This window comes from Bombus bifarius, unplaced genomic scaffold (genome assembly GCF_011952205.1).
Source record: "Bombus bifarius isolate JDL3187 unplaced genomic scaffold, Bbif_JDL3187 scf7180000007966, whole genome shotgun sequence".
NCBI lineage: Eukaryota > Metazoa > Arthropoda > Insecta > Hymenoptera > Apidae > Bombus > Bombus bifarius.
In genome coordinates, this window is record NW_022884352.1 from 4,564,710 (window position 1) to 4,590,075 (window position 25,366).

At 39.6% G+C, this 25,366-nt stretch overlaps 1 protein-coding gene across 1 annotated transcript in view; it reads right to left on the reverse strand.

The window, feature by feature from the left end:
• The window catches only part of LOC117206597, a 73,067-nt gene that overhangs the window by 36,036 nt on the left and 11,665 nt on the right, over nt 1-25,366 (reverse strand). Inside the window, exon 3 of the mRNA XM_033446076.1 lies at nt 21,923-21,983. Within this exon, the coding sequence (XP_033301967.1) occupies nt 21,923-21,983 (61 nt within the window). The remainder of the gene's footprint in view (nt 1-21,922; nt 21,984-25,366) is intronic.

Genomic DNA, 25,366 nt, shown 5'->3' on the forward strand with positions numbered 1-25,366 from the left:
TTTTCGACTCGTATTCAGGTTAAAAACAACAATCACCCATTTCTTGAACGATCGTCATTATAGCGTGACAAAAACTGAACTATATAATCCTTTCCTTTTTCTTATGCATGCACATTATTTACTGTTCTTTTTTAGGCAACGATACTCGCGTAATAATCAATTGTTTATGTAATTGTTTAACTAGGTATCGATGTATACATCCCCGCTCATAATCATTATATTTATATTCGTAATAGGAAGTAAATCTGAGAAGTTAAGATAGGAGGAAGTTGCACTGTATTTTTTAAAGATTAACAGTGATTAGTATTTGCTTGATAATGTAGGAGGATCGATATCGCGTTTTATATATCATCGTGATATTATTACACATGCAGCAAACAGAGTTCGTTCACCGTTTTTTACGGGATTTGCCGTGAAAAGGAGGAAAGCGTACCGTTTCTTGCTTCGCCCAAGAAAATCTCGCGACTTATCAACAACATATTCTATGACCTGCTAATCAGACACAGGTCTAAGTGCGTTCACCCTGAAGTAACTCTTTTATACTTAGTTAATTATTAAACGAACAGTCATGCAAACTATACAATCATTGTCCCATTAATGCGAAAAAGAATTATCATTAGACTTTAGATCTTTGTCGAAAATTTACAAATATAAGGATATCCAGAACATATTACGAAATACAAGAACACACGCATATAAAATATCTGAAATAAAGTACTTGTTACAAGCGTGGATATAGACAAGTATCTGGAGTCTAATTGTCATAAAATATAAATTAGAATGAACCACGTTCTTGAATCGTCCAGTAGTCATACGCATAACAGATAACAGCATAAACACATTTTAATTGCTAAACACTTTTAAACCTTTGAAATTTTCTATAGACGTTCACGTTTCCCTGAATTCGTACGCGTGAAAAGCGAAGACATTTTAAAAGCATCGTTATTATAAAACACGGTGACGCTGGTTATTGAAATAACTCGTTTAAAAATAAATTCCCCTCTTTAAACCGAGGGTATCGCGCGATTAATCCGCGAGTGATTAACGGCATCGTCGTTTAGAGAATTACCAGGCGAACGAAATGACAATGATCATCTTTGGTTTAGCATTATCGTCTCGACGATGGGGAAACAATGATGAGAGAGTCGTGAACTTGACTCATCGCGGCATCTTTTTCTTACCCGAACAGTCAATGAGATCTTGGCTAATTTAATTCTTAATACTCGTTGCATCCGCCAAAGGAAACGTCTCTCTGTGAACAGAGACTTGATCGACGAGCAATAAAAGGATCAAGCTACGACGAGTATCGAAAGGAAACGCGACCGGTAAATGCCAGATAAGGAGACCAATTTTTCCATTAGAGATCGGCGATTTAATGAAATTCTATTAGACTTAATGGCATCAATTTGCTCGAGCAACTCTGAGATTTTCATAAATCCGTTTCCTATACTTCTCTTTTGCAAAGATTCTAGCTTTCGATATCGGTATTATAGGAGCCTAACTGTGTTCGGTGTACTCGCGTACTATTCAAAGTTACGTAAGCGTAAAGATAGCGAGTCCATGCGAGAACTCTATTACAGCAGTAAATAACTAAGTAAGTCAAGGAATTACGTTGAAGATTTTTCCCTCACACTTTCTACAGGGTGTTTCATGCTACTGAGCCAAGTTATATCTAAGAAACGACAGAAGGTAAAAGATAGAACGTAATTATTTTCGATAATAGACGATCCGAGTCATCTTGCACGATTGTAGTAATGAATATATAGATACCAGTAAAATTGTACAAGTTAGCAGTATTAAAAAATAGAATTTACCATAAGAATTCCAGAATTCCATTCACGTTAAATTATCTATTAAATTATAGAATATATTAAATTTCAATTTTTACTCTCCAAACGTACAAACCAACAAGCACCGAAGACCACCTATGAAAATCAATCGAGTGACAAACGATGAAGCATAAAAATTAGCAGATACACGTTCTCTCTTCGCACAAAAATCCTCATTCTTGACACTTGCGTCATTCGCCGTTTCAACTCGTCCGTTCTTCGAAACGTTCAATATCGAATAGTGACTCTCTGGTTTCCTCCTTTCTTTCTTCAAAACGCGTTGAAAAAAAGAGCAGCGACGAGCATATTTCTCGGAACAGTGGCTCGAGTCGTGAGCCAGCAATTTAATAAGAATCTCTTCGTTCCTGGAAAGAATCGATGAACCGAGCGTGCAGAGTCCTCTCGTTTTTCCATTGTCCTTTGCCTTGGATCCGCCACAGGGGAGCAACGATGAAAAACTAAAAAGAAATCACTTGGAAGCGCGAAGCAAAGATGGTTTTCGGTCGACGACCTCTCGGAATCTCGCGTTTACCGGCTTTTTCGATCGCTCTTTCATACTTCCTTCGACTTTCTGATCACTCTATATACATAGTGACTGTTATTGACTCAGCTAACCGAGTGTTACGAGAGCAACGGTGGATTTTCGCGTGCGACTAATTGGCTCTGTTTGCCGGCGGGAAACGTTTGTATAATCTTCGAAGAGAACGACACCGCGATTGCACGCCTGGGAAAGGGTTGTCAACCTTAAATGTCCCTGCGACCGAGCTAATCACTTCTTCCTTAATCACCGTCCTCCTTGTTTCGTTAATTGAAACGCGTCGGGAAAAGCATCTGTTTTTCACGTTCGATCATTGTTCGATAAGATCATACAGGGTGTCTCACGTGTCTGGGACCCTCTCGTACAAAGTGTCGTAATTCTAGATTATCAAGCAACCATCCGAACAATCCATCAGAGAAAAATTTATCTCTGCGTTATAGAACCGTATGGTATACAAAGTTCTTCGTTTGAATTTCTTTATGTAATTATACCATTTTGAGGGAAGATTCCTATATGTATGTTACATGGATGATTATTAAAAGCTGATGTCGAAGCTTCATTTTTTCGTACAATTTTGCCAATGTAGTCACGATACTCGTATCTCATCGAAATCCTAATAAAATTTCACAATCTTTCGTGTAACACGTACAATATGCATATATTCATAAAAAAATTGTCTACGAATCTTCAAATACTTTTATCAACCATTGTATATCGAGTGTTGCTTGCCGTGTATTCTTTCACACTGTTTGCAAACCTGCTGGATAGTTATCGACTAGCACCAATGGAAAAATCTCATAAAAATTCTCAAACGAACGCCGAGATGTAATTGCGAAGCAGATAAAAAAGAGACATGCAAAAATCCTCTTCTCTGAGAGAGAGAGAGAGAGAGAGTCGTTCGTATGTTAAATCGGAGACACGTGCGCTCGGTGTGTAAGTCACGCCGGAAGTAGGGGGTACTTGACCTTAGGGCCTGCTTTCCTGCACGTACAGCACATCGTAGGTAAATCTCAGGATGAGCGTGCAGAAAAACCGCTCGACCACGTGTTCTCCCTTCGATTTCCCTTTCTTTCTCTTCCTTTCCTTCTCTTTCTCTCAACTTCATTTCCTCTCCGACATCTGAGTCATCCCAGAGGTCTCGCGAGGTGAAACAAAGGCGTGTACGGAGTCGCAATTTGCAAACGACACGCGAATCATGCGGTTTCCGGTACCGAGCTCTTCTCTCGTCTTCTTTCCCTCTTTCGTTGGAATAAAGGTGCGTTGCGTGACAAGGGGACGAGAAACGCGTTCTTCACATACTTTTCTTGGTACTTGAGCCTTTGAAATTTATTTATATGTGCGAGTTGTTTCAAATAGTTGGAGTTTCAAAAACTTCCGAAACGCGTAGCACTCGTTGGAAAAATGTCTGAATGAATAGACAAATTACAAATTACAGACTATAGATTATTACAGAATTTTACAATTTTATCAAATAGGATGATCGGTCGGCTCGTGATCTTCAAAATATTCTTTTACAACTTGATTTAGGTTTCTGTTTCTTCGTTAGCAAACTTGTCGTTATTAAGTAGAACGGTATATTGGTGCTGATTATGTGTTAGTAATTTCGTCAGTTTAATCGTGTCAGGTTGGCCAGGGGGAATAAAGTGAATTCATCGCGGTGACAGGAAGTTGTACAGCCGACGATTGATTACGTTGCCGATATGTTATTCCGCTCATGTTCATCGCGGTGCATTAAAATCTCAAGCACGGAAGTCGCAGAGCTGTTGCATAACTGTGCGTCCCACCGAGTCAGCTTTTGGATATCTCGCTCGGTTAAATATTTTCCAACATTTTGTAACGCGTAATTTCTTTTGAAAAGATTCCCCTCTAATATCACAATTTACCCCAATTGCAATTGCAATTCGCATTTACGTTATTACCTAAATACCCACAAGCATAATACGTATTATATAACTGAGATATCTTTATTCCTATACAGGCGACTATGATTCACATAACGCTTTCGCAATCTCGAATTATTAAAAAGTTTTTCATATTTTCTATTTCGAAATATGTATTTCGGCTTGTCCCATTCGCTAAATTATTTCAAATTGGTACGCGTTCTTACAGTTTCAAATCTCTCTTAAATAACAATATAGACGTCTCCAGTTTAATTACCACGAAATGTGCGCGAAAAATTCTTTCAAACTTGAAACTAATCGTTTCTTCGCTGCGCAGTTTCGAATGCGATTTTGAATTTACCAACGAGCATAATTGCGAAGGAAACGGGTTAACGAGCCGAAATTCAGTAAGGCGCGAATCTGCATAATCGGCGAACCGTCTCGTTGCGGTCTCCGGTATTACGAAACCACGGTATTTTGAACGCCTGCCAAGAAATTAGGAGAGGATGCGCCCAGTAGGCGAGCAATTTGCATATCGCGCGCCGCTGGTCACCTACTAATGGAGTTCTTTTTGGCGAAATTTCCAAACGTATCTTCTTTGAAATACCTTATATACAGAAAGTTATACATTTTTTAATATTTCGTCTACGTACTACGAATCGAACAATTTTCGAATTCTATTGCTTTTCAAAGATTCCTATCTTCTTCCGAAGAAACGACGTGCCAGTGATGTGTAGCGATAGTTGGCTAAAAATAAAAAGCGGTAGACACATTCTTGAGCAGTTAGCGAGGAAATTCCGTTAGACTCGTAAAAATCGTTTCCATTGGCTTCCTTTTCGCGTTATAACTGTCATATTGCACGCGACTCGCGTCTGCATCCTCCGCAACGTGATCCCGCTAACAACCGGAAACTCTAGCAACGTTATGTTCACCGATTAACAGACTTTGGTATAGTTGTTCGATTCGATGATCGTAAACTTCATTCTTCGGCATATTATTCTTTACAATTTAAAAGAATTTGATCCATCTTTTTCCCCCTTTTATCTTTCAGTTATTCGAAACGGGTAATCGTTCTTCGATGCTGTTGTCCAGCAACAACTTCTCGAGTCTTGCAACTTTATCGTTGCAGCAATAGAAACGGAGAATATATTTTTCTGAACACACAAAGCATACAAGTATGCGTGTCGTTCCGCCTGAAGACGTTAAACAATGGTTTGATCATACGTGTTGGCGGGACTGGAAATTGCAAATACCTCTGCTAAAACCGCAAGGGTGGATTTTCATTCTCTAATTTTCATTATCGAACTTCCACATAAATTTCAAATTCCGAGATAAAAATGGAATTTCCATTTTATTATCCTTTATCAGGCCCTTTACTATGGTCTGTTGATAATGAATTCACTATGGAACATCATTTTACCCTCGTTAATCGTACATATTTCCAACGATACATGCGGATAATTGCTAATTTTGTCGTTAAGATCGCCAGATTACTCATTTTTATTTAATATTTTATTCAAAACACGCTGTGATTTCAGCTTAAACAATCTCGTTAGAAGGATCTTAGATGGTCATTGTTACAACAGCGTGTCAAATTATGCGCATAATGTTGACGTATCAATTATACGCACATAGTCTGCAAATAATCTACGGTTGTAGTACACAAATAATATTACATTTTAAATACAACTTTCATTTTCTGCACCTTGGGTTTGTTTAAATATTATACGAAATTTCCGAAGATTTGTCGTAAATCTTCCTGTGAATGCACCAACATCCTTGATCTACACGTAATATCGTTTTCAGTGCAATTTCTGTTTTTCTACGTTTTTCACCTAGACGTATGAAATTTCTGAGAAGGAAACAGAAATTCCAAGACGCTATTACCAGCGTGTCATAATTGGTACACGCGGAATGCTATGTTTATTAGGAGCCGGCTCTTCCGGTTAGATCTCACAGTTTTCCGTTAAGTCGCAGCTTCTCCTTTTGCCACGCTCCTCCCTGTAGATAATCGTTGCAATTATTCGTAACTTGGTCGCGTAATATCCGTCCGTGGAGCGGCGTAACAGCTGGAAAGGCAACTTCGCGGAATAATCAAGCACAGTTAATAAATCTCTCGGTCGCTTTCCGCGTAATTAACCTTGCGAATACCATTCGAACGTCGTCTTCGTGCTGTCTCGATACCGTCTCATTTGCGATGCATCTCTCTGCCAATCCCGTATTTCATTATACTTGCGTGTTTTTCCAGCCGTAGCATCCGCTCGACATTATTTACCAACATCAAACGTTGTTCGATTCATGAATATATTCGTAACGAAGCAACAGAAGCACTTTTTCAGTTCGTTCAAATATCTTTGGTTTTTTCGAGCTCGTTTGTCCTTCAAACGACAACTGCTCGGCATTAGAAGAATATCTAGAATCTTATTAATCTTCTTTCACCTTCATTATCCGCGTTTGTTTCATATTATAACACGTAATCGTGTCATTTATTTTGATATATTAATTATACTCCGAACATCTTATCTTCAAAATTTCCTATAGATAAACATACGCAATCCAGTGATAGCGTGACCGAGACCAGGCCCCATACAAAATATACGGGTGTCCAGGTCGAGTTTATTATTCTACTTGCATAAGCCGCGAACGTGTCCGGTGTTTAAAACGAGAAGAACCAGTCCCTAAAGATATTCGTGAACTTACTCGAATATCTGTAACTGGAATCGAAAAACCTGTCGCAGGATCTGGATCGTCTGGTGTTTGAATTATATTCATAGTCAGGGATTATTCCTTAGATTAGATTATCCGTTGTCTACCGAATGGCTGTCTCCAAAGTACTAGTCATCCGAGTAACACTTTTTGTCAAGGATTAGAAAAGCAGAAGAATTAATCTCTTCGATCAGACGATACTTTGATATAATTAGGTGACTTAATTGGACAGCCACTTCGTATCGGTTCGTTGCGAAGTTACATACAGCCACTTGGCAGAAGTTATTTGCTTAGATTTAAATTGATTTCTCGATGGTCGTAAAGATGCTCATGTTTAATTCATTAGGTCTATGATGGCTCGTAATACTCGTAAGCACTGAACGGTCAAACCCGAGCAAAAACAATTCCTACGCCATGTAATATAAAGAGCATATATATACAGTACACCGTGTTACGAGCAAACGAGAAGCGGAAACGATTTCCACGGAAATTCTAAAGAAATTGGATAGAACAGACTCGCGCGATACAGGATCGCTAGTTCACAGAACAGAGTACACGATTCGAACGATCCTCGACCGAGGGAACCACGATTTCTTAGAAACCATTCCGCCGGTATGCAGTAGTAATCGTGCTGGCCTTGAAGAAAATTGGCAGGTTGTCGTCGAAACCTGCAGCCAAGATCGTCGGTTGCGAAGCCTTTAAACTTCGTGTACACTTGCCGAACCAACAAGCGTTTTCGTACAGTCGATCCACGACTTTCTTCGCTTCTAGAAATTGAAGCACGATTTTCATCGTCTATAACCGCGCTTCAACTACGTTTTCGCCAAGTTTCCAATTTTTCTGAATCGTAGAACTTCCCTCGTATGAAACAACTGCTCTCTTAGGTGGATATTTTATCGCATGAATGTTTTCCTGTCTTTTGCTTCTGCACGCGTGTCTCCGTGTAAGAAGAGGCCAACGGTCTAATTTGTTTCGCGAGGGCTGATCGCAAGCGTGGATGCAGCTTTACGATCGCAGAAAGAAACCACTCGTTGCACCGAGGTGCGGAATAGTAACGAAGATTACCGTAACTCCACCGTAAGAGGCTACCACCACGGGCGTAGCCACGGTCATCGCGCTTAGACCAGAACCTGCGAACCGTTATGAATGGTCGTTGTTTTTGCCAGGAACATCCGTCGAAATCCGGACTCTCCCATCATCTTGTCCAATATTTTTTCATTATCGCGAAATCCATTTATAACTATGATAACCGATCAAACCTGTCTTAAACTCGAATTACCGGTATTCTTCCAATTCTTTGCGAATACGTCAAATCATCCTTTATTTCTTTTTCCCCGATGTTTTATAATATGAAGTTTCTTGTTAATTTTCTAACGTTAACAGGAAACATCTTCTCATTTTTATTTACGTTATACGAAAGTGCTCCTTTTTAATCATAAACTTACTCGTACAGCATCGAAGTGCGAAGATCAACAAAAATTTAAAAAACGACGAATTTATTTTTAAAAAAACGCTGAATATCTTCAAGCATCGTAGTATTCGTTTCGATAACAGAATGTAACAGAACATTGACAATGACGGATAGAACGAAAATCTGCTCGATAGCAGAATGGTGTCAATGGTGTGTATAATTAACGGTGAGTAGTTCCGAGCATATGTGCAGAAGAAACCGTTAACATTCGCGATTTTAATGGTATAAGATACACGTGGCCAAGATTCTCCCTCTTCTCAGATGGACCTGTTGGTTCTATGTAAAAGCGGTCAACAGGACTCGATAAATTGTCATGGGGGTTTGCGCGGATCCGACAGTCACGTGTTTCAAAGAAGTCTTAATCATGGATGCAGTTATGGGTTATCCAAGTATCGATCGATCTTGCGAAAATCTGAAAACACCGTGGCATAGATCATCGTTCAACGACCGTTAAAGGTGATTCCTGTGGTCATTGCTTGCACGTTAATCGGAGAAACATCACGGTGTTTGAATTGGATATTGGTATTAGTTTGGGTATGCTATTTGTACAGAAATACACACACTCGATCACTAATAATACATCGACTACGAACTTTAACTTTCTTATCATACAAGGTATTAAATTAAAGAATATTTCATCATATGTACCTTCGAACGAAAATGTCCGTTCTTTGTCCAGTTTTCGACCAACTGTCGTAACTGTCCTAAGACTCTTTATCGATTCAACGAAAATTTCGTTTCCACGGAGTCGATCGACTCCAATAGAACCGTAAGATCGTTGGAAGAGTATTATATACGCAACAACCGCGCACCGTGCAACAACAATAGCCAGCAGGCTGGCAACCGAAGATGAAAAACGTTCGACCCACTTTCGACTCTTTCGAGCAACGTCTCCCCCCTTATCTTTGCAGGATTCTTTTCCACGCACAAAGGCACCGATTGCTCGCGTGCTTCTTCCTCGCAAACGATTCTTATCCCGAACGGTGTATCGATCCATCGTACGGCCCTGGCCGGGCCCTCGTTATCTTCCTTCAACGTTTTAAAAGCGCCTGCTGCTCTTTCCAGTCTGGCTGATTCCCGCAGCCTTGCCTCGGTATGCTTCGTTGCGTCCTCCATTCGAACTTCGTATCCGTCTGGAGGATCCTGCCGCTGTTGTTTTTCTATCTCTTATTTCAGGATTCTCGTCTTTCCTTCGCTTTTTTTTCAGTCGAGTTTACCTGCCTTCCCTCGCCGAGGAGTATAAGCATTGCGTTGAAATTGGTTTTTTAACCAGCGAAGAGTCGAGATTTTGCTTGAGATTAGTTTTCGCAACCGAACTGATACGTTGTAAATTGGCATTAAATAGGGAAGAGATTAAATAGGGAATGTTCGTATCTCCAGAAGCAACAAAGATATTCAAAGTGATGAAAGATATGGATCACTCTGTATGCAGCGGTTGTGTGTATGTTAATAAATAATGTATACTTGCGCTAACTACAAACTGCGTTTACCCTGCAGCACGTACCATATTTTTATTACTATACATAGTACAGCGTAGAGTGAGCAAGAATCATCCTCGTACATGCTCCATAGGACTTTGGCTGAGAGAAAATAGTGGGAGACAAGATGTATGAGATAATAGAGGTGTAGGCCTAAACAGGACAGGTGTATAATGATAATAAATTGCAGGGAGAAGAGGAATCAGTCACAGGATTGGCTGGCACAGAGATCAGACCTGGTCTTTCGTTGACCGGGCTAAACTACTCGAACTGATTGAGCTATCTTCGCTGTCGACAGTTTCTTTACCTCGTAACTTTGATACTCCATCGCCTGCAGTGCAGACAGTCTAATAAATCAGGTATCATTGATCTCTTATGTAGACTTTGAAACGAAGTAGTCGAATTGTTTATGTCAGTCGAGCTTCGACACGCTGAAATTTAATTTCCAACTTTGCATAGAATAATCAAACTCGTATATCTTGACACTAATAGGCTCTAACAGGCACTATTAATCTTTGATATAATATAATAATAAAAAAGGAGGAAAACAATATTATGCGTATTTTGTGTACAGCATATTTCGCTATTTTCGGATCAAGTACTCTGTTTTCAGATACGCGTAACTTAAAGGTTATTCATAAGGAAATTTCGAAAATTACAAGGTCACTTCTTATACGTGTATAGTATCTCGACCCAAATGTCCTATTGAATGAAATAACTCTACGTTACCGCAACAGTAGATTCGAATTCCGCTTCTAAAACTTGCGTTTCTTCATTCGTTTAATGATCATGTACTCATTTATAGATTGTATCTCGAGATAATGCGTATATTCAGTTAGAAGACGCGAGGACCAAAATGCCAGTAGGGAAGGAGGTAACATAATTCGCACATTACTCTTCGACGATCTTTGACTCCTCTTGCGGTTCTTCTGATTGTAGCTCGTATCGAAGGAACATTAGTCTCTTCGAAGTAATTTTCAATAATCCGCGTAATAAATAAAATACTAATACTATTTTTCTTTCGATTTTCCATTAAGACATCCCGTTTTAGTCGCAAAGTGACACTAAATTGAACAAATGAACAAAACTATTTCTATCATAATTTTCAAATATTATTCTAAAATGTCTTATCAAGACTCTTCCATAGGAAAAAGGGAAAAGAACAAAAAAGAAGAGGAGGAAGAGATTCACATTCTGAAAGATGCGCTCCACTCGAGATGACTTCCTCCGACTCACCAATCCGATTCAAACAAAACGATTGCGATGCAAGATTCGAGGCTCGAGTTAACAAGGAGTTGAATCTCCTTCCCTTGACACGAGATATTCTCGTTTCTTCGTAACAAGCGCGTAATATCTCGAAATCGTCGTTCGTCATCCACATCCTTCATCCACCTGGCCTTCCAATTTCCTTTATAACGAACCACGAGTTCGAATCGCCCGACGATCCCAGCCTTAACACCTTCTTAGGTTAATTAACGACGTCATTACTATTTCTAGTCACGGTGAATCGTCGACGGATGCCGTCGATTCCGTCCAATCATCTCGGAGAGAGATCTCAAGGTCCTCTTCCGCGCTTCGGCGGTTTTCGCGCGAAAAAATCCTTTTGTTCGAGGTGAGACTAATGTGCGAATAAATTAGCCACGAGCTGAACAAACACGCGTAACAAACGATACTCAAGGTGTGTTAATTAAAAGTCGTAGAATATTAATGTATTTGCTTTAAAATTGAGAGATGGCTAAAATACGAAGAATTGGACAAAAAAAAAAAAAATGCCTGTAATTTTAAGTTCGTAATCTACATCAAATAATGGATGTTTATTAAAGATAAAAAATATCCTAGCAATTTTAAGTGGCAGTGTATGTCATATCGTATTAACTCTTGAGAGATCTTCAAGGACGAAACGGTTTCTTTGTTCTCTTTCTAAAAATACGTATTTCGTAGTTACTTTATTCAAAATCTTTATTCCGAAATAATTTTCAAACAGGGAACCAATCGCGAATTTTCATCTACGCTATCTTCGAACTTTTGTTTCATTCTCGACGTCGTATCCTTCGTTTTTCTTCTCAAAATACGCGTCTCATCCAAAACCTCCGCCTCTGAAGTAAGAAATCAATTTCTAATTTTCACCAGTATTCCAGCCATTCTCCTTTCGCGCAGTTTTATAGACATTCTTGTGGAATTTATCCGCGATGCAACTTCTGTTTTATCGTGTTCGTGTTACACGTCATGGTCGCTCGTTTTCCCGCTGGCACTTTAATTAACTCGTTCGACGTCGTCGTTCCACGATCGGGCCGGGGAATCGAGGAAGCGGTGAAAAAGCCGACGCGCATCCAAAGTTAACGGCCAGGCAACGTGGCCAAGCATGCGTGTACCTTTGCACGCTTCTAACGGACTTAGGCACGGCCAAATTGATTCTTACGCAAACGACGTCCGGATGAAGCAAAGAAAACGGCACGGATGAATTGTCCATGGATCCTAACGCCAGGTGTATACCGTTACCGGTGTTTAAATACGCAAGACGAAAAGAAACGGTATACCTGGACCTCTGATGTATCTGCTAGCTTGCGGTTTTTCTATTCGCCGTATCCGCTGTCTTCTTCGCTCCGCCATTGTCAAGGCCCTTTCTTGCCTCGCGCGATCACTGTCCACCTCGACTGTTACAGTTTCTTGCCCGCTGAATACGGCATTTTAATAACTTCCTAGTTGGTCAGCGTTCCATTCTTTGCGTAGGTCGTAGACGACGAGCTTAATAGTCGAGGATGCTCGAGATTAATGGAAGATCGATGTAGAGGCGGTTAATTAGTTTCATGTTACCTGAGATCTAGGTCTAGGTAAAAATTCGATTCTAAGAATCGCACGATCTTACACATATTCGACGCTGTTTTTCGATATTTCCAACGATCAGTGTATTTTTTTATGGATGTTCAAATAGCATTTTGCTTATGAGCCACAGTATATTAAGCCCGTTTCGTTCTTCGAGAATTTTGGATTCTGTCGTGTTCATCGTTGTTAAGAAAATTTGTCAACGTATTAAATCCATAATCTGGTCGTTCAACTTTGTATTCGAGCTTTTCAAGATAAGATCGAGATTGGGATATACAAAACCGGACGACAGAGGATGTTCATCGCGTAGTTCTTCGCGACTATGCAGCAACGATGACGTAATTCGACCCTCGTAGGTGTTCTCTTCCCATCGTTACCTATCATGCAGCGTTATTTGTCCAAGTTGAACGAGGAAGGTCGACTGACAAGTGTAAAGCTATAATATAAGTCACGAGTAAACTCAGTAGAAAACAATGAATCACTTAAGAAACGATGTTCCGTGCGATCGGCAGCGTGATCGATGGCCTGGCTCGAAAGGATCCACCGGCGCTGATCCACGCACGATCGTTACGATCCATTGCGTCCCTTGTACGGAAGCTTGCATCCTCCTGCGAACTATGGCAGTCGACGCGAATCGATCGCCTTCTTTTTACGAGTGAACCCATCCGAACCGATCTGCTTTTTCACCTCGAGCCGCTTTTTCCTCGCCACTTTAAAATTATTCAACATTTCCACGCTAGGTAAAAATCAGCCAAACGATCGTATAATACGCTCACGGAGATAATGATCGGGAAGAAACTTGCAACTCGTGACTCGTGTAGGCAATGGTTAATGTAGAAGGTGGTTTACGTTTATGAGTTTCTTTTTTTAGATGTAGAATTAAATCGCGCTACAATATGTCGTAGATCTCTTGCGTTTTCTTTTGTGGTACTTAAAGGGTGGATTTTTAATCCGTAAATATATAATCGGTGAAATTTTATTCCATGGGCTCTTCGTTCCGATATTATTCTAATACTATTTGCAATCACAGTAAATGCTAACTTGTCTTCTGTTCTCAATTAATATCGAATAGGATTAAAACGTGTAATTGCATTCATCCGACTTGGTTGTTTTCCAAATAAATAAAGAAGCGTGTACTAGGTAGATTGAAATTTCAAGTGTAATAACATTGTATAGTAACACTATCCATCCATCGTGGTTTTCCTACCGGGTTACAAATTACGTTATAGCTGTCTGAACCATGCACTGCTACTACAGTGGTATAGATGCCTTACGAAAGTATCAGGTTGTGCCAAAAGTTGCTTTTGTTTTATAAGAAAATAATAGACGCACGACTGAACGTAAATATCGAGACTTATAAATATTTTCTAATTTCTTTACAAATAGAATCACCATAGCCGGGTTTCATAATATACGTATACTCATAATGTGTCTAGAAGCACTTGATTACTTTTGCGAGTCTATGTATAGTAATGCATATTCGTTCAGGAATTCGATTTTAATGGGAGGAAGTTATTACAGTCTACCGCATTGGTTGCATAGAAAACGAGTTCCGATATCATACGATATCAGCGTCGAAGAAAAAACACGCGGGTGAATCTCGTTAGGATAAGTTACGCGAAACGTTCGGAATAAATTCAGAAGTAACGGAACCTCGAGGAAGGAAGCGTCGTTGACCGCTTAATAATCCTGCAATCGTCATTAACCAGAATCATTTATAACTCCCCTCTCGTTTCCTATTTACGACCCACTTGATCATAGGTCGAGCCGCATAATTATAGATTCGCCAAACGTACAGTTACTAGCGTGTATCATTACAAACATTAAGCCAGAAATGCGAATATTTCGTGAACTTACTGCTGACCTTTCGTGCTAAGATCTCCGAAAAATAACGGCGTTCTCGCGCTATTATTTTCAAGGCAGATATTACATAATAAGTTGGTTTACACGATAAGTTGGTTCGCATTTGCTTAACAGAATATCGAATTTAATTGTTGAAGTGGTCACCACTTCTAAGAAAACTCTACATCTGGTGTTTTCAGTTTTCTCAAGCACTGAAGCCATCGACAGTGTCACGTAAAGTTGGTACTTGGATTGTAGTAAGAAGGCTGAATCGTAACCCAACTACTAATTTTCCTTTATAAAACTTTATTATAAATGCTAACACTTACAAAATAATACCGAACCGGAGAAAAGGGGTTGTATGAGTACAGCAACTAGAAGAAGAACAAGAACTGCCCGAGCTGGGTGAAGTCTCGGTTTATATACGTTTCGGTTTTAGGATGTTGAGGGACTAGGTGTAGGTTATGATGTGGAAAAGTGTCCGAAGGTCGGGGGTCCATATCCTATCTCTGATGTGGACTAAGGTGCGTCGCAGCCTTGGTGTATGGCTATGATGATAAGGCGGTGATGTGTCCAAAAGTGTCCGAAGGTCGGCGGTCGATGTCGTTATCACTGATGTAGGTTGAGATGTGATCGATGTCACAACAGCGTGTAGACAAAAGACTGCGACCAAGTCAGACCGTAAACGGTAGACAGGCGACGTTAGTGTCACGCAAACTTAAGGGTTGATGAAATAAAATGAAATAAATAATGAAATGAAATAAAATAGCTGAGTCGTAACGCAACTATTAATTTTGTTTCAATTAAACTTTATTACGAATTCACCAATCACAATGTAATACACACTGAATTAACATAAATCACAGTTCACTCCAACCACGTTGTGTAAGACTTAGTTACAACGATACGTTAAGTACGCGACTGTTATAAGGGTAGTGTTACGACCGTTCGCGGAGAGACGCGGTCGCGAGGAAAACGCGTCAGCGAGAGGCGTAAATTCTCGCTACGATTCGGTGAATCGACGCCGCGAAGTAGTCGTTCCCCTGTTTCGGTTAAGATAACAGAGGTGGTTAAATGAATATGACACAGTAGAGTAAGTTATATTTCACCGTTTATTCCAACAACTTATAACGAAGGCAGTTACGCTGGTGCGTATGTAGGAGATGAGCGAGTGACTGATCTACGGGTGTGTATACCCGCTCGAAGGATGTTGACCGTTCGAAGGATGCAAAAACAGTACCGTCTTGGGAGACGATGCTGTGTCGGAGGAAAGCTAAGGATGGGTGTGTCTAGCGCACGGGACCATCGGATTTGTTGGTGACGATTTTAGTTAGGAGAGTGAGGGAAATAGGCTCCGTTGTTAATTGGTTAAACGAAGGGTCTTAACCGCCCTCGAGAGAAAGTGGTTAGTGGGAGGAAAGTTGCATCATACGTGAGAAAAACTAACTTTCCCTTGTCAAGCCGTGGTAGACAATAGTCTTTGGAAATTCTTCGGAAACAGACGTTTGTTTGGTTTGAAGGACCTTTACTAGGAAATCTATGAGATTTATGGAAGGTACTTGAGACTGTTGAGGGTACGCAGTGAATATCCGAAGACATCTGGTTGCCATCTTGCCCGCGGTGTGTGGCCTGGGCTAGGTAGAGTGTTACGCGACGTAACAGGTAGAGACCGGTAAAGATATGTTGACTATTCCGAGGATACGGAATAAGTGAGTTTAACCGACGATACTGTGTCCGAGGAAAGCTAGGGGTGAGTGTGTCTAAGGACACGGGACTATCGGATTTGTCGATGACAATTTTGGTCAAGGAAGCGAGGGCAGTAGACACCGTCTCCGATTGGATAACAAGACGGTTGGTGGACCAGGAAGGGTTTTAGCCGCCCTCGCGAGAAAGTTGCTAACGGAACATACCAGATGCGAAGAAAACCAACTTTCTATGCTAAGCAGGACAAACTCAAATCCTGTTGTTGTTTTATTTCGGAGTATCATGACCGTTAGGTCACAGGTATTGCAAGGAGTAACGAACTCCGAGCAAAACAATGTCGCCGCTACTTTCAACCGTCGAGTTGAAACTTTCCGATTGTCCCCCGACCAGTATAAATAAACAAACGAAATGACGAGCGAAGAAGTTCAGCGATCGCAGTGTAAGCATACAGACGCATCAGACGTATATACGGAGTTTCTTGAGACTGCGCGTATTTATTTCACGAAAGTTATTGTATCTGGACTTGTGCTTAGTGTGTCAAATCAATTTTATAGACAATATATTTATCTTAAATAAATTACTCGCAAACGGTAATCTGTATTTCGTGATATCTGATAAGACCAATCCTCTACAAATCTAAGACAAGAAATACTCGCTTGGTCGGAAGGACCTTAACTATGAAAATTCCAAGACCCCTGGTGGGTCCTTAAGACTATCGAGGGTACGCGCCAAGGATGTGCAGACATCTGGCTGCCATCCTGTCCGCGGTGTGTGTCCCGGTCTCTGATGTGAATCGACGTTACATTAGCTTCGGGGTTCTCAGTTATTGGGTAACACAGCTAGCGTGCGGATCTGCACCAGCTCAAATTGTATTCTTACTTATAATTACGCTTCTGTTTAAATATATTTTCTGCCTTGCAATTTATCCACGAGTTTTCTCCGTTTACACGTCGAACAACCTTAACATTAATATATCGTTGTTTCCATCTAAATAAAGAATGTCGAATAAAGTCATCGATCGTAATTGTTAGCTTTTAAGGTACGCGTGCGCGTCATCAGGATTTCTATAGAAACCAATCGACAGCTTTACATTTTACATAGTCGCAATGAATATTAATTGAACTGTGTACACGAAGAACGTTCTAATTGCTAGGTCGACTGAGAAATTGGCGAGTACACATCGATAGGAATCGACGTGCCTGATAGAACTGATCGCGTCGTTTAATTTAATAGCGAATACATTACACTGCGGAGAGGATGATCGCAAGAAACATGGATGTAGAATATTCTAGAAAAATAGCCTGAGTCATTTTAAATCTTCTAATGCTGTACTAACAACTAGTTCATGGCGTCTCGATCGAGAAGCAGAAGATGGTCAACACTGTGGTACCGATTACTTACACGTGCAGAGCTAATGTAAAATAAATTAGAAACCGTGACGTTCGATTAATCGATGTGTAATTAGATGGACGAATAACTAATTTAACTTTTTGCCTTGATAAAACTGTAATTGCCTTCGCACTGATCAAGATACGACTGTGTTATCTTTATTGGCATTTATTTCTAGAACGACTCGTTCGTCGATTCACTCGATATTTCAATAAATTCCACTTGTGTTCGTAAAAATCTGTGAATTCGTATAAATACCCTCGGACCAATCGATTGGAAACCAAAAGGGCAGAAAAGCTTCTTCCGAATTGTTGATTATTCCGCTTAAAGTTATGCTGCGTATTCGCTTTTATGAAAGTCGCGATTTTAACCGAGTCGCAATGAACGCGTGCGAATTGAAACGGCCTTGGAGTTTACCTTGGACGGGCGATAGGGGCGAAATGAAAAGTGAACGTACAAAAGGAAATCTCGATATGTTCGTTAATCGAGTAAATCAATGATTCTCGGGCCGTGGTCGAAGAAAACGAAAGATTTAGAGAAGTTTCACGATTCTGAGCGCGAGTATTTTCATGTATAAACGAGAATTAACACGTTCCCTGTGTACACTCATCGTCCATTCGTCCATAAATTATTCATAAATTCTTTATTTATATTTTTACAGCTTACGAAAATAAAGTTGTGTCACGTATTTCAGAATATTAGCATAGCGTTCATTGAGAGTAGCACAATGGATATTTCACGTTGAGGATAATAGCTCGCAAACGACAGTCGCTTACGACAAGAGACGAAACGTGCCCGCATGCAAAAGCCAATGCGAGGGGGAAAAACAACTTTCCTCCGAGGCGCGGTTTCTCTTGGGAGAGCAAACAACCGACCGCTGTCCGGATGAACAATGACATTTGTCGCGCAGAGATTGACGTTTTCCGCTTCGCGAAGAATTGCAAGATAAATCTATAATTTCTTCTTTAGGTCATTCTGTAGTGTAATTAACACTTTCACGGCCGGTCCTGATGCGACGAGCTTAACCGAACAGAGTTTTAGTATTACAACGCTAGCGAGAATCGAATACATTGTTTTAATTATTCGTTCAACTTTATTCGTTCGTTTAAAATTGAAAAAACATTACGTTTCAAAAGGGAACAACCGATCATCTTGAATTATCGAGAGAGAACATTTCGACCGGAACGAGTGCTTCGATCCGAACGCTGTACATTTATGGATAGAACTCGGGATGATCTCACTTTTTACAGCGTTTCCCCATAAAAGTCAAGGTATTCGAGAAATACTCGAGCCTGCTTCTGTACCCTCGATGCTCTGCGACGCGGAAACCACACTCTCGATTTAACTGAAACCGAATCGCGTACAATTGGCGTACTCGCATCGCGTCCGCATTTTTCACGCTAACACTGCGTAGTATAGATCGTTTTTGCTTTACTTCGTTAACCGCCGGAAATTCGACTCGAGGGTATGTTTGAAAAAGTTTCTAACCATCTAACATCGAATATCGTTTAATTGCAAGCGCTGTTTAATAAAGTATATAGAAATCATATTAGAATTTATAATGATTTCAGAATCTGACCTGTGCGTGCATGCTACCCATTAATCATCGCTGGTGATATATCTTCGAATCTATCTCATAATACGAAACGAGATCTAACGAGCATGGTTTGCGAAAGAAATATAAAAATATATGTATAATAATACAATTCTCGGTAGTTTGTGAAATGTCAAAGTAATAATCGCGACCAGTACGCGTTTCGCCGTTCGATATGCCACTCGTTCTCCACAGTTCTCTGGAACGAACGATAAAAAGTAAAAGGCCAGTGGCGAGGGGCACTTTCGATTCGTCAGACGTGCTGGTAAAAAGAGGTCCGACTCATTAATCGTTCGTTCGAAGCAACGTAATCGAAGTCGTTACATAAATCCATTACGGTGGGTTTCTAAGTGCACTAGGTTGAATTTTCCTCTGGTTTTTCCCGTCTTGTCGCGACACCCGAGGAATTCCATTCAATTCGCTAAAACTTTTTAAGATACTCTTTTTACATTGCCCGTACTTACGTGATCACATCGCTTGATCACCACTATGAATAATTTTTACACGCGTATATACTATGTCGTTCGAATAAAAACGTATCAAATTTGCCGTGTCAAATTAGATTAAAACGCGCGACTCTGTCGTATCAATTTTCAGAGTCTTCTTCTTCTTTTTTTATAAATATTTTGTCTAGTCATTCATAAATCACTGTCGCAGACGGGAGAAATTTACGTATTCGAGAAGTAGATTTTGTACAGTCGAGGAACTATGGTGTCACGTAGCGAATGAAAGTAGAATCATCTATTGTACGCTTATTATCGATACAATATTATCGCACGTAAGCGTGCAATCAATTTCCAAGTTTCGATCTCATCGTCTCACAGTCTGTCACAAGCTATCTGTGTAATACGAGTCATGGCTGAAGCTAGGTCGTGCAACGTTCTCGTCGGAGATTAATGCAAAATTTTAAGCACGATCCATTGCAAAATGCTGAAACGTTGCGAAAAAATCCAGCCATTTTTATGCACAGGCGATCCTCCTATTCTTTTACACAATTGACATCGACATTCCAATTGTTCGAACATCGACACGAACTTCGTATTAACTACAGACGCGTGTTGAGTATTATAATTTTTGACAGAATGGAAAAATGGAAATTTAAAGATGCCAAGGTGTATAGAACACACAATATATCGAAGAATATATAAAATATCCAAGATTTAGTATTCATTGTAAGAGTCAGTGAATAAATTTCGAATGATAAAAAAGGTCATAACTTGAATTATGAAAATAGTGAAACTACAGAAAGAACGAAGAATTTAGAAAAGGAGGAGTCGATCGATTTGGCTCCTGAGAGAGGATTCTTTGCAGAATTTTTCCCCAAATTGACAGAATATGCTAGTCGGTGAAATTCTGGCGGAACTCGATGGTAAAAGGTAAAAGGCTGAAAGTGTTTGGCCGTCGTTCGCAAGGACTTTCGATTCGCATCGATGTTGAGGAGGAAATCGTATGGTTGTCTCTGTTTGTAATCGTCTGGTCGTCTCTGTTTGTAATCGTCATCTCGTTTCGTCTCGTTTATATCACGTCTCAGCCTCTTTCTCTTCTCTCCGTGATCTTTCTCTGGTCGCCACATGAGAATGTAGGTCACACGACTGCGTTCACCTTCCACCGAAGCAATGTCTTCCGAGGAAGGTCGTTGCTCGTCTGGAAAGCCTCTCTTCTTGACCATTCTTTTCCCTTTCTTTCCATTATTACTCTACGTCAACGATTTCGATCGATAGATTCTTCGTAGCTCGATTAACTTGTATCGCCGAACTGTTACTATCGATGTATCGTGAATTACCAATAGGTAACACGAATTACCTATAGCAGCAGCTATAGCAGAGTAGAAAAGTTCTCGTTTCTGAATTTTTTGCCCACCCGTAACTCATTTTACGCGCGATCCCATATTTGACAACGTACACGTATATAATTAAATCGTAATTAATTAACGTCGCGCATTTTACGTATCTTACGTGGCTGAGACCAAGATGAAGGAAACACGTATTCTCAAGTTCATTTCCATATCACAACATGTGAAAACATGCCATAAAGATATTTTCAACTTGCCCTTATAGAATGTAACAGTGGCTGCTATGAGTCCATCAGAAATAATTACACGCAATTATAAATTCAAGAAACGACAAAATCGACTTTCAGCGATGATGCAGCGATTGAGCCACTAATCGTTGCTATGATCCTTGACTACACGCGATCATATCGAATGATGGTATGCTTTTTCCAAGCGCAGATTAAAACGTCTCTCTAATTAGTCCGCTTATTCTCCGCCAACGGCTCGCCGGTAATTAGTCGCGAGCGTAATTAATTGAACATCTCGATCAATCAAGACGACGACCGCTCCCTGCCAGACTAATTAGACCTGTTCATAAACCGGTCATTGTTCGTGGAATCATTGTCATCGTCTACTGGCGCGTATTGTGCTCTTTAGAAAGTGCGTACACACGCGTGGAAAGCATCTAACTATTTTTTTCTTTTTTTTTTTTTTTATCTGATCGTTTGATTCAACAGGAAACGTTTTCCATGGGAGAGACAATTCACTGGCAGGTGGCCACCGATTCCACCATCAAGTCGACCAGAGGAGGTTCTCGGTTAATTGACCCTCCGTCTAATTAGTTATCGCTGCCACACTGACAATTAGAAAGCGCTACAGGCGTGTATAGGTACTCACATGTAGGCAGCTGCTCGGGTATTTGGGCCGCTTGTGTGGTGCTGTGCCTCGCTATTGTGATCTGAAAAAAAGAAGAGCGATGCTCGTTAGATTGTCCTTAGAGAATCGTTCGTCCCTATAGATAAGACGAACAAGGGATAGCGTGGGACGGTGATGATTAAACCGAAGATATTTTTGCATTTGTGGGAAATTTCGAAGATACAGAAATATACAGAATGTATAAAGTTGTTCGAAGATTTAAGAAAAGTCGAAAAAGTAGTTCTGTTAGTTCTCTTCTCGCGAAAGAAATGTTTCGTAAAGATCGGTATGCACGAATAAGATGATGCAAATTCCTGAGGAACGTTGAACATCTTCTTATCGAAGTGTAAGATCTCTTCTTTTGTTTGGCGAACAGTGGTTCTTTTTTTATTTACCAATGACAATATATCGAAAGGTAGTACCTGTGATAACGTTAAACTCGTTTGGAAAGTTCGTAACGTTTCTGACAATCCATCTATCGAATAACGAAAACATTCAGATTCGGATAAATAATATTTCTAATTAATCATTAGGTGCAACAACTAAGGAAACGTTCACTGACTGATATAAGAAGCTTTGAGGACACGTACGATCAGTCATAAGAAAGGATCGATAGAGAAGGTTTCGATAATGACATATTCGAGAATCCAGTCCCGGATCAAAGATCGCGTCATCGACTGAAAAATCCTTGCGAAAATGTCAGGCTGAAACCATGATTCGCTCGACTCTCTCCGGTATTGCTCGAAGTGTGTATGAATCATGCGATTTCAGAGGCGCGTGGAAACGCGAGAGTCCGTTTCTCATCGATTAAACTTGATTATTAGCCACAAGGATCCGTGGAAAACGTGCCAATTGAACACATCCGATAATCTCACGCACAATGCTACATTTTTTCTCATCAATTAACTGTTTTTATTAGTACTGAATTTTAATTTGAAAGGTCTCTGTACTCGCACAGTCCTTGGCCAATCAATTAGAACCACTCGAAACATTGAATTTTACATCGAATTAATTGCAATAACCGGATACTTTGTAAAAAGTTAGTATACAGCGTATACGAATAATTGATCGTTTAAATATCTTTATGATATTTAATTGCGAGATGTATAATAATACTTGCCCCAGATATCTTGTACTTTCTACGTACATTTTCAATTTGTTTCAAGTCTCGTCAATATAATCACGATAGTTGAGTCTCATTGATTCAAAGTGCTAATAAAACTTATATATAATTGCGAGATGTATAATAGTACTTGCCCCAGATATCTTGTAGTTTCTACGTACATTTTCAATTTGTTTCAAGTCTCGTCAATATAATCAGGATGGTTGAGTCTCATTGATTCAAAGTGCTAATATAACTTGCTAATATAAGTGCTAATATAACTTATATATAATAGCGAGATGTATAATAGTACTTGCCCCAGATATCTTGTAGTTTCTACGTACATTTTCAATTTGTTTCAAGTCTCGTCAATATAATCAGGATGGTTGAGTCTCATTGATTCAAAGTGCTAATAAAACTTATATATAATTGCGAGATGTATAATAGTACTTGCCCCAAATAGCTTGTAGTTTCTACGTACATTTTCAATTTGTTTCAAGTCTCGTCAATATAATCAGGATGGTTGAGTCTCATTGATTCAAAGTGCTAATATAACTTATATATAATTGCGAGATGTATAATAGTACTTGCCCCAAATAGCTTGTAGTTTCTACGTACATTTTCTATTTGTTTCAAGTCTCGTCAATATAATCAGGATGGTTGAGTCTCATTGATTCAAAGTGCTAATATAACTTGCTAATATAAGTGCTAATATAACTTATATATAATTGCGAGATGTATAATAGTACTTGCCCCAAATAGCTTGTAGTTTCTACGTACATTTTCAATTTGTTTCGAGTCTCGTCAATATAATCAGGATGGTTGAGTCTCATTGATTCAAAGTGCTAATATAACTTGCTAATATAAGTGCTAATATAACTTATATATAATTGCGAGATGTATAATAATACTTGCCCCAGATATCTTGTACTTTCTACGTACATTTTCAATTTGTTTCGTCAATATAATCACGATGGTTGAGTCTCATTGATTCAAAGTGCTAGTATAACTTCAAAATCATAAACGATCGACTACTTTTGCAAGCAATCTCTAACGTAGCATATATCAGAAAATTTCATTATCAGCGTTCCTCGAGCGTGTCCTTCGAAATAGATTGCATCGTAATCAAAATTGTTTAGCCCGGCAAATGATCGATAAGAAGAACAAGAAGCTCGATGGTTAATTCGAGCAGTAAAATCCGAGCTGTTGGCTCGTCGCGCAAGGTTGTAAATAAGACCTCTAAAGGCGACCATACGTGCACGTATATGGTAAGGCCAATTGGATAATGGAAAGGACGAACATTGTGTTGCAAGTCTGGATCGTTTCTAATTACCCTATCCGATAAAACATACCAACTCGTAACAGTATTTAAACGTTAGTTCTGTATAGTTACGTGCATCATAATTATATTTCATCCTGTCTTATCATTCGTGGGAGTTGTCAAACCATTCTATAGAAAATTAAACAATAATTAACAATCCATGAATAATTCAGTGTTTATGCAATTCATCATCCATAATTCATTCTTTTGAATTTGACGAATGCTTTATGAGGAATAATAGCTTAGAAAAATGTACAGTTTAAGGGAAACTTTAAAGGAAGAGGAGAGGGACACGTAATAGATGTTTAACATCGAACGATGTATGAATTTTAATAATCGACGACTAAAGAGAGGGGAGCGTTTGTTGAAAATTGTTGCAACGATAATTTAGAACCTTGATTCCTTAATAAAAGCCTTTCGAGAGAATTGATCGTTACGATAAATTGCTCGCAGAGCTGATCATTACAGCAGAGTTGGTATAACCGATGACCCAAGATGTTTATGCAATAACGGTGATCAAGACATTGATCATCTTGTTTAGCAATGCTCTCTTTTTACAACACGAAGAAACAAATTTATCTATTCTACATTCTGCTTCTTTGTCGTAATCTCCTTTCGATTGACTGGACAGATTCAAGTATATTCGATGGCTTCTTAAACCCAATTTCTCCAACTGAGTTTTCTTATTCTTCCGAGATTTGAAGGTTGCAATAATAATAATAATAGAAAAAAAAAAGAATAAAGAGAGGGAAGAAGGAGAAGTGCAAAAACTTGTCCACAGTGCAATAAACGTTCTCCGACGTGATGCGATGACGGTGAACGTAGCAAGGGCACTCGAGACACCTCTTACTCCCTCGACACACTTTTATTTTCCAATCCATGCCGATTTAGGTATCGACATTACGTAGTAGACTCGGACAACTACTGCTCTATGGATTAGGTGAGCGTGTAATTGTCGGAGTTGATCCAAGTTGCACCGTGTCGATGTAAGCGTTACGTCCAG